At 37.2% G+C, this 16,941-nt stretch overlaps 3 protein-coding genes across 6 annotated transcripts in view; 2 read left to right on the forward strand and 1 right to left on the reverse strand.

Moving 5' to 3' along the window:
• LOC113670117 (antimicrobial peptide damicornin-like) overlaps positions 1-274 on the reverse strand; it is a 5,185-nt gene extending 4,911 nt beyond the window's left edge. Inside the window, exon 1 of the mRNA XM_027186209.2 lies at positions 84-274. Coding sequence (XP_027042010.1) covers positions 84-186 — 103 coding nt within the window. The 5' untranslated portion in view covers positions 187-274. The remainder of the gene's footprint in view (positions 1-83) is intronic.
• A 3,521-nt stretch (positions 275-3,795) lies between these two features.
• On the forward strand, positions 3,796-13,366 carry LOC113670118 (allatostatin-A receptor). 4 transcript variants are annotated; one of them, XM_089190002.1, is made up of 3 exons: positions 3,796-4,894; positions 6,206-6,581; positions 11,022-13,366. In XM_089190002.1, the coding sequence occupies exon 3, from the start codon at positions 11,032-11,034 to the stop codon at positions 12,085-12,087; it is 1,056 nt and encodes a 351-aa protein (XP_089046128.1). In that variant the 5' UTR covers positions 3,796-4,894; positions 6,206-6,581; positions 11,022-11,031; the 3' UTR covers positions 12,088-13,366. The 4 variants fall into 4 exon arrangements, with proteins under 4 accessions (XP_089046128.1, XP_027042011.2, XP_089046129.1 ...); XM_027186210.2 differs by lacking the exon at positions 6,206-6,581; XM_089190003.1 differs by lacking the exons at positions 3,796-4,894; positions 6,206-6,581 and adding an exon at positions 8,385-8,965.
• A 1,776-nt stretch (positions 13,367-15,142) lies between these two features.
• Positions 15,143-16,645, forward strand: LOC149036474 (uncharacterized). Its single transcript, XM_089189137.1, has 2 exons — positions 15,143-15,584; positions 15,797-16,645. Exons 1-2 carry the CDS (start codon positions 15,194-15,196, stop codon positions 16,039-16,041), a joined length of 636 nt encoding a protein of 211 aa, XP_089045263.1. The 5' UTR covers positions 15,143-15,193; the 3' UTR covers positions 16,042-16,645.
• The last annotated feature ends 296 nt before the right edge of the window (positions 16,646-16,941 follow it).

A 16,941-nucleotide genomic window follows, 5' to 3' on the forward strand; every position in this document is an offset into this window, starting at 1 on the left:
CTTTCGAAATATTTTTATGCAGCAATTACAAGTATAAAACGGAAAACTGCAAAACATAATGAGACAAAGAAGGTAACACTTACTTAGGGATTCTTCCTCTGAAATAGCTCGAGTTTCAGCTTCCGGAAAGCGTGTTGCTAAAGTGACGATGAGGCAAAATAGCAGAACAATTTTGTAAAAACCCATGGTAAATACTCAGTTACACGGTTATATGTTTTGAAATTAGTTCTTGACTGCCCCAAAGCAAATAAACTATGCTTTCCTTTCTGTTAATTTGCCCTTTTTACTGCTCCATTCGTCTCCTGTTGCAATTAAATTGGTATTCCCGCTGTCTAAAATAGACCACATAATAACTAGTGATTATTAATCTTGCTTGACCCTGTTGGCGTTTTTGTTTTTTTTGCGTATTTCTGCTAAAAAAGAACCAATAAGAGCTCAGGTGACCAGGCCATGAAGTAGGTTGAAAACTGGTCTTGCTTATAGATTGCAAAGGAGGAGCTGTTATATTAACCGGCTTTGTTAATCACATTCACCTCCATGCTTCTTAATTAAATAATTAGCATTATAGATGTACTCGCAGAGGGAAGTCTTCTTTATTGTTTTTTTTTTCTCAGATATATATCATTAGTGAAACAGAAATCATCATGAAAAATTTAGAATTGTAGCATTATCTGATTAATATATTTGACAATATTTGACAACATTTGATACTCAAATAGTTACGAAACACAACATTGATACCCGGCTAACGAAAGCTAACGTGTGCTTGTATGATATATCAGAGTTCGAGCTGAGACTGTTCCCCAATTATTTTTTTTACGGCTCAGCTCCACTGCTGTGAAAAACTTATTAAAAAGAGCACCTTGTTAGATTAGATAGAATAGATTTTCTTTTTTACTTATAAACAAAAACCACAAAATTGTGCAATTTGAGTCAGATGGTAATTTTTTCTATGGATAAAAAAAGAAGAAAAAACATTTTAAAATGAATAAATAATTTGAATAATTTAAATCAACATATCTTTTTCCAGAAAGTTTGGAAACGGGATCAGGGAGAACTGATATTAGTTTTTAAAAAAAGGTCTTCATACATCGTCAGAATGTCAAATATTCGTGAAACTACGTGCCCATTAGTCCTTGTCTCCTCGGCCTTCTTTCCTTTCGCGAAAAGAGTAAAACAGAACAACAACAAGAATGCCATTGAAAATAAGGAAGAGTCAAAGCACGATTTTGGATGAAAAAGGTCGATCTATGCCACCAAAAAATGGCAACCTCCCCTCCCCAAAACCAATTGCTTTAAAGAGCTGAAAATCGTACAAGAACATTTTTAGGCGAGAACATCAATGTTTTATGAAGAAATTTGTCGCACAAATTCATTAAATATAGAACTGTAACATGAAGAATTTTAGCCAATTTGGTTTTGGAATGGTTTAGGAGCCCTTTTTTTTTCGTAGTTTTTCTAAGGAGCTGATTGAAATGGGAATCGTAGGAGCGTAATTATTGAGGAGCAAGGCACCATTTTTTTTAAAGAAAACTCTTCTTCAGCGAACTTTACGACGAGTAAAAATAATTTTCAGGGGTCCGGTACGCGGATTCATTTTGACATAACATACTAGCTGCAGTGCGGAATGCCGTCATTAAAACATTGTTTTTGCACTGGACGATCAGCTGAAAGGCTGGATTCCTTCAATGAAAATATGGGCGCAATTGTATTGTTAGCCTCCTTAGGGTAGGTGTTTTTTAACTGGGTTAATACAAATCCTGGACTTCTTAGATATTGGTTATTGAGTGATTGTCTGCTAGTTGGACATACCTCATATACATTTGGCTCTTTCAGAATATATTTCACATAGTTTCGAGAACTATTGTTGCCCTGGCCCTTTAAGTTTCCGACCAAAAAAAAAAAAAAATCCACCCACTTTAACGACAAAAAATTTCGTTGGCAAACCTCAAGGACATTTCGACACCCTTTTAACAGTCTTTTTTTTCAAACTTAAAATGTCATCAATGCAAATGTAAGCTCACAGTAACTAGTTACCAAGCGTGCCCACGATAGCTCTTTAATAAGGACACTCCGGTGTTCAGATGATGAGAGTCGGTATATACGATACAAATTCTTCTTGCAGTTACACAAACATCAACATTTTAATTACCGAAGCCAAGCTTTGCAATCGATAAAATTGGAAATTACTCGCGGATGCTCTACAGAATGTTACAAACATTTTGAAGGCTCAAATAAAGACTACTGAAAGACGATTTTACAAGGTTAAGAACTAAATGCCCGACCGTTCCTGTAAGAAAGTGTCTGATCGCAGCATTTGACAAATATAAATGCATATTTGTGTCCGCAGTTAAAAAGCGGTAAGGGAGTCTTAAAAGTGACATCAATGTAGTGGAGAGAATTTGGCTGAGCCATATTAGCATTTAGATCAGTGTGAACCACTTACTTGAAATTGAGTGACTACCTGCAGAACTGTTACATATAAATGTCACCTATGGCTATAGAGTAAAAGCAGATTTGTGCACAGAGCTGTATGTAACCTTCTCATTTCCTGTCCCAATCACGCTTTAAACATTCCTCTGGCTTTTATACAGATGTCTAATAATCGGGTTCATTAGTCGTCAGGGGCAAGTCAGCTTCTTCTACTTTTCTTTTATCTTTTTTTTTTTCTCAAGCCAGTACACGATTACAAAATAGTCTTTCTGCATCGAAGCCCAGTTACGAATTCCAACCCATACGAAGACCACAGTGATAACGGAATCTTAACAGGTACTAGGTGAATAACAACCTGCAACTTGAAATCAAGTTAATATTGAAACCCAGCTTCAATAAAGCGATGCAAAATAAGAGTTCCCTCGCAAGTAACATGAAAAAACCTCCCGAATTAAACGTATTTGTAAAAGTTTATGAAAACTACGCTAACGTTTCAGCCTCATATGAAGCTGAAGGCTCATTTCGTATTCTAAGAATTTACAGATAAAAATGCGTTGCACAACTTATGAACTGAACTAAGGAAGCATATCAACTCTTCCGTCGACTTAAAAACATGCAACCAAACAAATGACAGTAAAAATCGTCTGAATGATTAAAGTAAAGCACTCGATGAGCCTAGAGAAAAATAGAATGATATTTTTTTTGTTACACAAACAAGTTTATGTCCAGGAGTCCCTCATGTCAGACGCTCGAAATCCCAGAATTTCTCAGTGGTGTGTGTTTCCTTTACATTGGGTACCAAGACACAATCCAGCTTAGTCCTGCAGTGGCACACATTACAAGTACTCCAAGCACCAAAATAACAACAGTTACAAATCCCATAGGCGCCGACAAAATTGATTCCAACTGTCTGCCTGTCTCTCGCACTGTAGATGAAAAACGAATCGTGCAGGTGAGCGGGAAAGTTGCGTTTTCTTCTGAAGTAATTATAGTATATTCAGGCCACTCATAAAGAACCACAAAAGTCTTGAGTTTCGGAAAAAAGTTCTCTGAGAATAATGCTTGATGTGGCTGCTATAAGCGAACTTTTGTAAACTATAAACACGCTACTTTGTCCATAGCAACATCACAAGCATTTCTCACGCTAATTAATATTAATAGAAAAAGCAAATGTCCCCTCGATATGGTTTCGGTTGGTTGGTCAGGAAAGGATGCCGAATTCATAATGCATAATGTGTCCAAAGGGAGGGGCCATGAATTTGACTCCACCCGTCACTCATATAAATTAAACATCACTTGATGTTCGTAGCAGCCAATTGCAACCCATTGTTGAAGCACTTTCACACCTTGTTGAAAGCAACAGGTACCAGTCACCACGCAGCATCGCTCACCAAGGTAACCGAGACAATTATTCAAAGCGATCGTCCTGAAATTGTTTGCAAATCCAAGTTAGTTATTCTCTTTTCGGAGTGTCACGCTCATAGGGAAAAACAAAGGGCTTTAAAGTCACAGACAGCTATCTCCTTTTATTTTGATTTTTTAAGGAAGAATAGGTATTAAAAAACATTACTACCAAGTAGCACTACAATCACATTCTATCGTTTTGAGCAATCATCCTTTTTTTATGAAAAGGGTTCAAGTTACCACAAATCGATAGCGCGCATACGGCTGATACGTTGAAAATACCATCTCCATTTTTACGTTCAGTCAAAACAGATATATATTAGGGCCGATTATCTAAAGAAAGCTTTAGCCGTTGTTTGAAAAAACCGCGTCCCAAACAAGCTCCAATTTAGCTGGACCTTTAATATGAACACTTCTATTGTGAACAGAGTCAAGAGGGCCGAAAGCTAACGGAGGAACGACATTTATTTCTTTAAATCAACCCTGTTATGGAGAAAACTTGAGACCCACTGATTGCGAAAAACTATGCTTTGGGTTAGACCTCGTGTAAACAACCAGCCCTAAAATTCAAACATATGTCAAAATTCAACCGCATTTAGCCAACTAAAATGGCATTTTCTGGGTTTTTGACTTTCACTCAGCAAATCGAACAAAGCAATTGGTCAATTGGCTGTGGGAAAACTTCCTTAAAAGTGGACAAAATTTGTATTATCAACTCATTCTCACTTGAAGAAACGAGCCGGTGAGCTTCCGTGACCTTTCACAGACATCGCGGTTTCATTAATGGTTTTGGTAGACCATAACGATGATGAAGGCTTTTGTATCGGGTTCATTAGGATACAATTTCAAGCTACAAATGATGTACTTTTAGATGCACTTGCAATATAAACAATCGACAAGAAGCTACTGTTATCAAAAACTAAACAGAAGCGAGTAATCCTTTTTCAAATCATTCTGCAAGTTCGTTTATTACTATGGCTGTGAAACACGAACAAGAACGACACGAGTAAGGTTTTCGTCAGCAGTTCTAAGCATTTGTAGGCTCGACGTACGGAATGTAAGTTGGAAGTCAGAAGGTTGGAACATGTTTTCAATGTAATTCATAGCAACGTAATTCATTTCTCTAGTTGAACTTTACCTAACTGGAAGGAACGATTGTGACTGATCATTGGATAGTTCTTTTTTACGCTTTACTCGTTGTCAATGACTAAACCTTGATGAAAAATTTGAAAACTAAGATTCAAGGAACGAACAATGTGGTGATTTGTAATCCTGCCAACCCAAACTCTAATCACCAATCAGCCCAAGAAAAAAAACTGTTTATGTGCGGATTTCCCCCAATTCAATTTGTTTGGTTCCGGCAAGGAAACTGATAAATTATAACGCTAAAAACTACAGTTTGTCCATTGCTTTAATTAATTTTTGAACATTTAAATTAATATTTAGGGAATGAGAGAGAAGAAGCTTCCTTGCCGACACAGTGCAAAACAAACAAGCAAACACTCCTCTTGCTTTCCTCACGTTTTGTTCAGCTAGATTGAAGGATCTAAGCCAACGCTTTTCAATTAGTTTTAGAACTAGTTTATTTATTTAATCTTTTCTTTTCTCATACTTCCTCGTTAGAGGTTTTATTCGTTGTTTGGGGTGGGATGTCTGTAATTTTTTGTTCAGTTTGTCAGTAGCACCTTCCCTTTCGCACGCTTTCATGCCGCACGTAATTACGCACTCTTCTTGTAAATGTATTTACACCCACTTTCTTTTTCGCAGAATGACTCTCTATTGAAATTGCACTAAGCGCAGTTTTTGTTCTAGAAGTATTCTTCCCAAAGTTATCCGCTATTACTGTTTTATTTAGGCGTTATCAATGTAAATATTTTCCGTTTCATTTTGTTTGTAATTTGTTTATCCTTTTCAATTTATCTGTTATTTGCGATTTTATTTTCAACCTGTCTCTTCGTTTACGTCAAATTTAAGGTCAGTCTTTAGAAGATCCGTAACTCTTTTGCTGCTACACGTAGCATTCATTTATATGCAATTACATGAATGAGTTACTAATAACCGGATCCTTGCGTTTACGCAAAAATTTCTGGGATCGCTACGAGGCAAACATTGCAAGTTGCTGGCTTGAAATGTGCGGCTCAACGCTTTTTCGCCGCTTTTTCATCATAAATGGATTATGATAATGTTGATACGGGGGAAGCGCAAGTTTTTGATAGAGTTATAACTAAACATATTGTAAAATATAACAATAAACTTGTCTCCTTACGTAAAAGGTCTATTGCTAAATCATCATAGCGTGCGTAAAGGTCTCGACATATTTCAAAATTAGCCATAATTCACTGGGAAATAACTCTTTTAAATTTTTCAGTTGTATTTATATGTACAGTCTGCTTCCATACTTTTCAACGTATTAACTAAACAAATTAAGACGTCTGAAGAAATACCTCCTCAAAGGAGAGAAGTCATCGTCAGCGGAGATGGACATTGTTTGTGCTGAGCTGTTGCTCTTTGGAAGGATGAAATTAGCGATGAAAAGTATGAGGAAATCCCAAGGTCGAGTGATAGTTTGTTTGAGAAAAATCCAAAGGTTTTTGAACCGTCAAATTTCTCCTTGAACTCCTTGGAAGATCTTGTCAGGAAAAGCAAGATCACGGGAACTCCGGTAGAAACTGTGGACATAAATTCAGTTGTGTATCGCTCCTTCAGCGACTTATTTGTACCTACTCATCTTCGCAGAAGAAAAGGTTTGATTTTAAGCAGATTTTCAACGCACGTACGTTCTCGTTGATCAAAGGAAAGAAGCAATTTAGGTGTTTAATCACTTTAATGTTTCACGATAATATTTAATGATCAAGCACACAGTTCGATTAATCTCCTGCTGCCTCGAGGTAGTTTTGTAGCGCTTTTTGGCATTACCAAGCCAAGAAAAAAGCTAGAAATAGACTCAACACACGTCAAGAAAAAAACTGAAAAGGCTTTCTTGGGTTATTTCTGGGCGATTTATGGCTAGTATTTCTTAATTTCGAGACCATTACGCAATGTCAATTTCACAATAAACCTTGTTAATGGAGAAAAGTTAATCGGTAGATTTTACCATATTTTTCACGACTCTCTTGTTTGGCAGCTGGCAAACAGGTTATTATTCGGCACTGCTTCACATGCATCTTGCGAGTTGCTCGCACGGGACTGAGAAGTCTAACAAAAATGTGGCGCGTAAAATGCTGGCCGGCTCGTACTTTGGGAAATTGACACCACTGATTGTTACGTTTGCGCAAATCAAGAATATGCTTGCCTTTAAATATACTGGCATTAGTGATTTAGAATTCTACCATTCCATTCTTATAATTACATTAAGAAGTCTTGATAATTCGTTGCTTACTAAAGCCCAGAAGGTTATAGTGGATAGAAAGAAAAATTGTAAATTTGTAGCTCTGTATTCATAAACGTACAATGAGCAGATGCATGCACTTGTTTCATAGTACGTGGTTGCATAGGTTGATCGGGTTTTTAAAAAGTTAAGAGCCCAATGTTTAACAAATAGTGCCTTGTCATTGCTTTTGAGAAATGAAATGATCGATATCGCACAGCAGAAATCCTTCCGGAAATAGTCATATTAATTATTCGATATTTTCCATGCACTTTAATTTATCAATTGAGATTTTCAATGACTCCTTAATTTCCTAGTCAACAAGAATACGCTAAATTGTAATTTAAAAAAGATTACCTCTGATACTCTTCCTCTGAATGTCTTTCAACACGAGCACTTATCAAATACGAGTTGTTATGTCCACTTATGTTTACAGTTTTACTGTTGGTCAAATATCCGTATCGCTTGAACGGTCTTGGACGGTGGAGAAATAATATTTTCTCCTACGTGCTCTTCTTGTAACTTAAGCGTCTTAAATCAATACTAGTGTAACAATTCTTAAAGACAGATTTTTCATACTTTGTTAGGAATGCATTTACTTTATGAAATAATAATTTTGATAGCATGATCCAACTAAAGGGGACGTTTGTGTCAGGAACTTTAGAATGATCATCTAAAGCTACTTATGTGCGGTTAAGCTGAAAGAAAATGAATTTATTAGACATTCTTGCTTGTTTACCTCACATCACTGGCACTTGTACATGTATTCATGAGGGTTACAAAGATAAATTTAACTCATCCACAAGTTCGAAGCTGATAAAATAAGGCTGCAAGTCCATGACATCGCAACGCGTAATGCGGATAAGGGGGTATTAATATTTGGCCTGCTAGTGGTCGATCGAAACGTCCCGCCGGTGCAATTTTCTGAGTTCGACTTGAAAAGTACATATATTTTCAATCATTTGATGAAGGTATGAGAGATAAACTTACATTTGTTACGGAAAATAAATTTGTTGCTTTAGTTTGCACGCCAAAATGGGCATCACGATACTCATCAACTAAAAAAAATAACATTTAGCATACCTTTTTTCACGTTCTCGGCGCAAAATTCATATTAAGCATACCTTGACAAAACAAATAGATAACATTAATTATATAACGTCGACTCAAGTACCTGCAATATTCTTGTGTTCATCGGTTCCATTTTAAAATTGCAAATTACAAATTTCACCACCGGTAAAGAAAGGAAATTCTCAATTGATAAAATATATTTTTTGGCCGGCTTGTCATTTAGATAATCAATTAATCCTTGTGAGCAGGAGAGCTTTATTAGGTGACATTAACGGAAGCATTACATGAATAAGGTAATTTATGATTAGCCAATAGCAAGACTTACTAGTAAGCAGCAAAGTTATGATTCTTTAACTTAATTGGCTCATACAACTAGGTTACACATTGTTCAATGTTTCTAAGTGGGCTCAGTCCAAATTTCCATTCAAACGACACGAACTAATATGTTATTGGCGTGTTTCGCTGAAAGACGGAAAATAGATTGAAGCAGAAAGGAGATCGATAACGGCTAATATATGTAGAATCTAAGGGATTTTCCTGAAGACTTTATTTCAATTTTTTTGCGAGCGGCAGGTAATTATTTTTAATACCTCAACGCACAATGAAGAGCAATTACTGTGGGTGATTGATCTGTACATACGTAAAGAGAAACTTCAAATGCAGCCGGCTTCACCTGAGCAATCAGACTTGGTGAGTTGAACGGTTTTCAGTGACAATTATTTTATTAGGTGTGAATAAGAGCTGTTTTGCATAATTTACTGTCTCCATCATAAGTCCGACGGTTTAGCATGACTTGTAAAGCTGACAGCAAACGATATCTTTCTTGTAAGTTCCTGCCTGTTTTGTACCATTTGTTCAGGTAAGTGAAAATTTGTTGAGTTATCTCCACTAAGACATTTTATTCAGTACTTCGTGAGGATTGATTTGAGGATTGATTTAAGGATTGCATGAGACGTGAACATAAGCATAGCACATTTTTCGTCGTTCTTAAACTCACTGATGTCCGATACTTAAACGGCAGCAGGCTCGTATTTGCACTTACACATTCGCGCGACACCGTGCACCGTAACATGACGTTTGCAGTTTTTTCTTCAGCTGCAAGTTCCCGTCGAGTTCAGCCGCGAGGTTTCAAACCTTTCAACACTGTTTTTCAGTTCCATCCGGATTGAGATAGACCTTTTGGAGCTCAAAATGAAAAGTAAATATACTAAACAATACTTATTTCGAAAAAAAAATGAGAATGTAGCTCTTTCAAGTGACGAAATTAGCTTTGGAGTTAATGATACTTCATTGCCAAACGCGATGCGAATTATGGCTGGAAAAGAACAGTCATCTTTTTTACTTCAAGTGAGGCTTTGCGATATAGGGGATAATTCTTTAGAAATTTAAATTTTGTTTTTAAGTGCTAATATGTCCCAAAGGTGTTGTTGAATAGAGGATTTTGGTTTAACTGCAAATTTGAGAATTTTCATCGCCAAGCCTCGCAAAGTTTGGTCTTAAATTCTAGTAAACAAGGGTTCGTTTTTCGCTTCGTTTTTCGAGCGGTGAACATTTTTTTTAAGGTTTATATGTCCTAAAACTATTATCTAATGAGTTATTTTAATTTAAAATCGTACAATTTCAGAATTTGCATTACAAACCTAGGCAATTTTCTGGCCGTGAATTCTAGTAAATAACGATTCAAGTATGCTTAATCTATTACGCGGTGTCGCACATGCAAGAAATTCGTGGTTCGTTTTAGCATCCTCTTACTATGACTTACTTACAGTGATCCTATCACTGGATATACGCACGCTTAACATAACCAATTCTTTAGTGCACTGTTACGTATGACTTTACGACTTATTTGTTTTGGGGATGGGAATCAAAGGAAAATGTGTCTCCAAAGTTAATCATATTTAGCATGTTTAGAGACGAATGCGAAAGTACTTTGATTTTCTTCAAAAAACGTTACGACTAAGATCTATCGAAGTATTTTTTTATCACTTTTATGAGAAAATACTTTTTGGTCAAGTTCATAGAATATGAACTTACTGACTTAGTAAGAGAGAGCGCAAGGGAATGTAGGCTTAAGGTCTTAAGGTACGTCATGACCGAAAGCCAAATCTATTCCCGTCCGGCCTAGTCAAACGCAGTAAATTTTACCATATGAAACTTAACAATTTGAACTTTAATAGTCTTAACATGACTTGATATGTCTACAAGGCAAGGGCACGCGCTGGAAAACCCCATAAAGATTCTAGAAAAAACTGACTTTTCCTTTCTTTCAAGAAACTCGAAATTTATCGAAAAACATGAATTGTTGTTTTGGTTTATTTATTTATTTGAAGTGCAAGTCCCAAATTAGAATTCACGTTCTGAGAAAATGCAAGTGAACCGTGGGAATGCAGCGCCAATTTATAAGCTGGATTCTTTTTCTATATCAGCCTCCTCAAATCTTGGTATCAACGTCTACATCAAATTGATTGCACACGGGTTTAGAAATGCAAAACTAAAATGTGATTCTGAAGAAAAAACAACAACCGAATTAAATTAAATGCCTCTTTAACTAGTTTCGGAGTTCTTCTTCGTAAATTGGAAACCAAAACATATCTTGCTGATCATACCTCTCCTTTGAATTTGTGACACGATTTTTATTAACAGATATCACGTGAAATTAGTAAGTCAGCTATGATTACGTATCTATTCCAGTTTATAATCTTGATGTGTCCTTTTCTTAATAATGGTCTCTTTCATTCCTCAACAGAAAGGAAGCCATGTTGAATTCTGAGGATATTGTGCTGACCTTTTTATTCTGTGCCCTGGTGTTGGTTGGTCTAGTTGGCAATATCTTGGTCTGTTTGGTGGTTTATTCATACAGAAGTATGCGGACACCTATGAATTACCTTCTTGTAAACTTAGCAGTGGCTGATATCTTTGCAGTGACCTTTATCAGCCCACAGTATGTTTTTATCCATGCATTTAGTCATCCTATTGGGATGACTGGCGATTTGATATGTAAGTTTATTACTGGTGGGAATCTCTCCTGGATTGGAGGCGTTGCCTCGGTGTTCTCGCTCGTTGCAATCTCATTTGAACGTCATCAAGCAGTTACAAACCCTTACAGTGCCGTATCCAAATTTTCCATGTCAAAAGTAAAGATCATTGTCATCTTTTGCTGGATTTTTACCATTGCCTTCAACTTTCCGTTGTTCTTCGCCATATACTACGACAAAGAGAATATGTTCTGCCTAGAAGCATGGCCAAGCCCAGGCTTCGGCAAAGCGAATTCCACGAGTTGGCTCGTAGTTGTCGGAATCATCCCAGCCACCATAATGATATCCTTGTACGCTAGAGTCGTCCACGATCTGTGGTTTAAGAAACTAAACGGTAACGTGCAAATAGCAGTGCGAAAGTCGAGAAGAAAAGTTACAAAGATCGTCTTGATTGTAAGCGTTATTTACGCCGTGAGCTGGTTTCCTCAATTGATTCTGTACCCCCTTAGTCACTATCACCATGCTTATGAGTTCGGAGGTATCCCGTACATAACGTCCGTTGTCATGGTAACATTTAACTCCGCCATAAACCCTGTTATATACGGCTTCCAAAGCGAACGATTCCAGCAATACTTTAAACAGCTGCTATTTTGCCGGCAGAGGAGAGGTTTCCTAGTTACTCCTCTGGTCGTTAACGCGCCGCGGCCAATTAGTGAGAGTCTAGTAACTGCAAATCATGAGGTAATAGGTCCTGAGTCGACTAAAGATTGTGGGAAGATGGCGGCTGAACGACGCATCGATTGTTTAGAGAATGCTTGGGTTTCTGACCGACAGTAATACGCCAAACTAAGTTTGGTGGTAGCTCGTCCATACTGCTGTATTTCTTTTTGGTTCGCTGTAGAGAGAAAATAGATTGCAATATGCCCAAATTTTCCCTATGAGAAACCATTCTACGCTAAAATTGCAAATAACTTTATACAAAATGTCTGACTTGAATTTTCTGAAGTTTTTTTTATAAACTAAACCTATAGTTATAGAAAAATGGAATATTCTATACCGTGTAAAAAGACTGAGGAAGCCCCGAGTAACCAAGACACTTTATTTAATTTTTGCAGTTACTTTTCAATTCCGTTGTTAAATATTTTAAACAAATGTTAAAATTTATCCTTGTAATTTACTAACTCTTCCAGCTTTTCTTTCTTCTTTCGAACTGGACTAGAATTTAACAAGAGAAAACTTTCTTTTGAAAAGAAAAAAGGGAAAACTAAAATATTGGCCCATCGGAAACAATTTTACCCGCCCTCTACATTGGCCTTTATGGTTGTTTTAGTAAGAGTAGCATTTTATGCTACTAGCATTGCTTCATTATTTTTCAAATTATACTCGTTTTTTGAAAATTATGCTTCTTATTCTTAAAATATGCTTTTCAAAAAAGAAACACAAACAAGTCCAAATCATATTCGGTGTGTTGCCAGGCTTATTACAAATTTTGGTAGAAAGAATAAAAAAAAAGAGAGAGAGTCACAAAAGTTCTTCGAAGTTTCAACATCAAGGTCGCCTATCCTATCCTATCCGCTCCATCTCGAGCATACTTAAAAAGCCAACAGACAAGATCGAGAAAGAGGCTTCCAGAGGAATTGTGAACAACATCGAATGTAAAGATCGTGATTGTGTTTAAAAACTCTTTGTTGGCCAAACACCATATGCTTCATAGTCACCAAATAGATTTGGAGAGTGTTGAATTAATTCTTGAAACTTGGCATTCCATGCAAGACAGAAATACAATAAACGGACACATAACGCTAGCAAACATAGACAATAACATGAAGAATACTCTAGAGACTATTGTTACACTTAAAAAGCTTCCTTCGAGATTAATTTTATCACACATCGTGGACATGTACCTAGCAGGACGCCGTTAGACATTTGCATTTTTATCTTCGCTGAAGAAAGCAACAGCAGTAGCCGAAACGTTCAGAACAATAAAATTTTTTTTAGCCAGTGTCAACTTTTTTTTATTCTTTTTACCAAAAAGTCCAAATCATATACATTTATTGTTAATAAGGCATGATATCTTCTTTATTCTGAGTTACATACTTGCTCTGATAAAACATAATTAATTACTGCACTAAAGGTTAGACAAGAAGCGTGACTTTGTTTGTCAAATATGCGATGTTTGCGTCACGTCTCTTTCCGACGCCGTTTTGTTCCTGTGAAGCGGGAAATGGGACCGACGCAACCATTACTTCCGGTGTGCCCAATTGTCTGGACGACGAACGAAGTATTGAGGTAACCTTCCTACCCCAAGACATTGAAAAATTGAAAATCGAAGAACCATGAACCGAACTTGAAAAAAAGAAATCTTAGAGACCGACAAGTTACGACTCTGCTAATATCCCTTTCAAAAAAAAAAAAAACTGAAATTCGCTGACTACGGCAGTGGAGTTACTCCAATAGAAAGAGCAAAACTTATGCTATTTTAACCAAATAATACAAAAATTGTGCTTGCACAATCTATAAGGACCTACCTCTCTACCATCTTTTGACTTTCAATCTCCTTCATTTTCTATTTACCCTTTCTCTTAAAAACTTGAAGTTACAATGACAATAATAATAAAAATAGTAATAATGATTTTTATCATAAAATCAACATACTTAAAAGCGAATTTTGAAATTATGTACAATTTAAATGATAAGAGTGCTAAAGAATAGTTCCAATAAAATTGGACAAGGCGTTACATGTGCACATATACACTTCACAAGTTCATATGTTAATAATAAGTAATGAAAAGGGACTGCCTAAATTTAAACTTGCCGACTGAAAATTTATGAAATTTAAAAAACTGTGCGTCTGGAGGCACATTGCAAGGAAAAACTCTTTTTAAAACACTCAGTCTTACACGCAAATAGTGTTAGTCTGTTGTCAAGATTACGGCCGTGCGTGCTCACCTAGGTCGGTGGGACGAGGTGGCTCAGGCGTAAATCAGACTCCCGCATTTTTTTGAAACGTTTTTACGCACAGCGCATCACGTCTGCGTGCAAAGACGCGCAATTGGCGTGGTGCAAGGCTTCGCCATAACCTTTTTTGGGATGAAAAATACTTAAAGCACGCCTCTGTACCGCTCAATTTTGTCAGACAAGTGAACGGTTAATGATGAATGCAATATAGGGCAACAGCTCTCAATCACAGATCTTATCAGTGTTAAGTGCTCTCGCAGCAAGTCAGGTGATAGAGTGCCACCGCGCTTAAGGTTTAGTAAAACGTGCAACCTGTTAGACGCCTTGGTTACTATCTCAGTGACGTGTAAGTCCCACTTGAAATTGTTCTGGATTGCTTTAGCTAGTCATTTTTGAGATTTAGTTTTTCTTAGCTTATTGGTGCCCACGGTCATCCTCGGTAGGGGTTACTCATTGTTGCGATGGAAGGAAGCAGGCAACTCCTTGCGCTTCTTGGGGTTTAACATCATGTTATTGTTGCTTTTGCAGGTGCAAATTGCGTCAAACTGACCTTGAAATATTGACAACCCTTGCGCTGGAGTAATCTCCGAAATCTTCATATCGTCTAAATACATACTCCCAGTAAATGGAGCGTTTGGATGTTAACTTCAAATCCTTAATCATAATGACAAAAATGAGAGACTCTTGGGCTGGCTGAAAGCCATCGGAATCCACATTTACCAGATTGACGGTAATCAGAAAGGAAGCTACAAATCTAGGGGACGATTGACCAAAGTACCCCCGAATCGATCAACTTCGTCATAACTAGCAAACACTGGAATTTACACGTGTACAAGCAGTCTTACTACAAGTGTTAATTACAATTGTAACCGTACAATTGTAAATAGCACTGAGTGGATATGTAAACTACAAGTGCAAATTTTTTCAGCTCAGTGCGGAAAATTTATTTCGTAGACCGCGTCGATTTTTTCCCTGTCGTTTTAGCATGTTGTCGAAATCTCAGAAATTGCTATTAGCGCAGCTTGTGAGGGATAACAAATCAGTTGTTTTGGTTCCATTTTCCTCGACTGTAACGAAAAAGGCGAAACAGGAGGCGTGGGAAAGCATCTTAAGACAACTGAATGGTGTTGGAGCGAACGTCGACAACATAAAAACCCTGAGAGATGTTATCTGGGCAAACATTCGCCGCGGTACGATAAAAAAAGTCAGTGACTCGAAAAAGACCGGTGCAGGAGGGAGTGAACTCACAGAGCTGGACGATACAGTCCTTGATATAATTGGAAGAGAGAGCGCAAACTTGGAGCCTGTGAAGATTGAAGACACACCAATTGTGTTTGAGAGTGAAGAGGTTGTCTGCACTACACCTGAGACCGAAGGTGAGATAATTTAGAATAACCAGAAACAACATTTATAAATCAAAATGTCCTTCTTTCGTTTCTCTGCGAGCAAGTTGTCAATTTGAAGCTAGGTCGGGCGCGATTATCGCGTTCCCAAATGAAAATTACTTTAATCGCAACTTAGCTTCGTTCAAACGCGATGAGTTTAAAGATGAGATTTTCATGTATCTACCAATCTTTTGTTCATTTAGATGCAAAAGCAAAGCATGAAACAAAACCTTCAGCCAAACCAAAGGAAGCCAAAGAAGACAAGACATCAGTATTCCAAAAGCCTACCATCAAATCGAAGAAGGGGCTGAAAAAGGCCACTGTCAGTTCCACAGCAGAATTAGAAGAAGACATATTACGAATTAGGAAAAGAAAACTACTTTTAGAGTGTTCAAAGTTGTCCTTGGAGATTAAAATATTGAAGAAAGATTTCGAGGCGATGGATTAATAGAAATAATTTGACTGTTAAGTTTGAGAATTGCGCAAGTGCAATCAAGAGAATGAAAGCTAATAATGTCAATAATTTACAGAATTGTATCACTTTGTTAGAAAGTAATCACGCCGTTAATAAAAACAATTAGTCTTAGAAGGTTGGTGGTTTGCAATCATTTGTTTAATTATTAGAGGGAGGGCAACGGACAAGAGGATATCAATAATTATTGAAATGACTTCAATGACATAGCTCATACCATGGTTTAATGAATTCAATGACAGCTTCTGTTCTATTTCAATTTCATATTTGGGCTAGGGGATCGTCCTAAGCATATCATTATAGTTTTATAAATACAATATCTGCAAATAATGAAGATCGAATAAGAAATGTAAACTAAATGTTTTTAAGGCCCTTAACAATTTGATTTCACATCGATCGACATTGTCTCACTTTAATTCAAAGAAAATGCGCCAAGAGCTCTTGTCGTCTGTCCTCCTGCCCCTCGTCTTGCTCGGCAGACTCCCCTTCATCAATTTCCAGATCTTCGTCATCCAAAAGATCAGCACCATCATCGTTAAATAGTATGCAAATGTTGTGTAGTATGGCTGCACACTGGATAAGTTCAGCAGCTCGTTCCCTACTTCTGACTTTTAAGCCTGTTTGTAGAGTGTAGAATCTTTTTTTTATAACACCATTGGCTCTCTCTATGGTGCTTCTGCTTTTCTTGTGCGCCTCATTAAACCTGAGGCGAGCACCTTCTACATCTCCCCTGAAAGGAGGAATCAGCCAGCTGTTGCACGAGTAGGCAGAGTCGCCTAGAATTACTGCTCCAGGGAATGGCCTCTGAGCATTTTCTTCAAATGCAGTCCACAGAGTACTCTCTTTGAGAACCCGCGAGTCATGCCATCTCCCAGG

This window comes from Pocillopora damicornis, chromosome 12, assembly GCF_964200805.1.
Source record: "Pocillopora damicornis chromosome 12, jaPocDami1.2, whole genome shotgun sequence".
Classification (NCBI taxonomy): Eukaryota; Metazoa; Cnidaria; class Anthozoa; order Scleractinia; family Pocilloporidae; genus Pocillopora; species Pocillopora damicornis.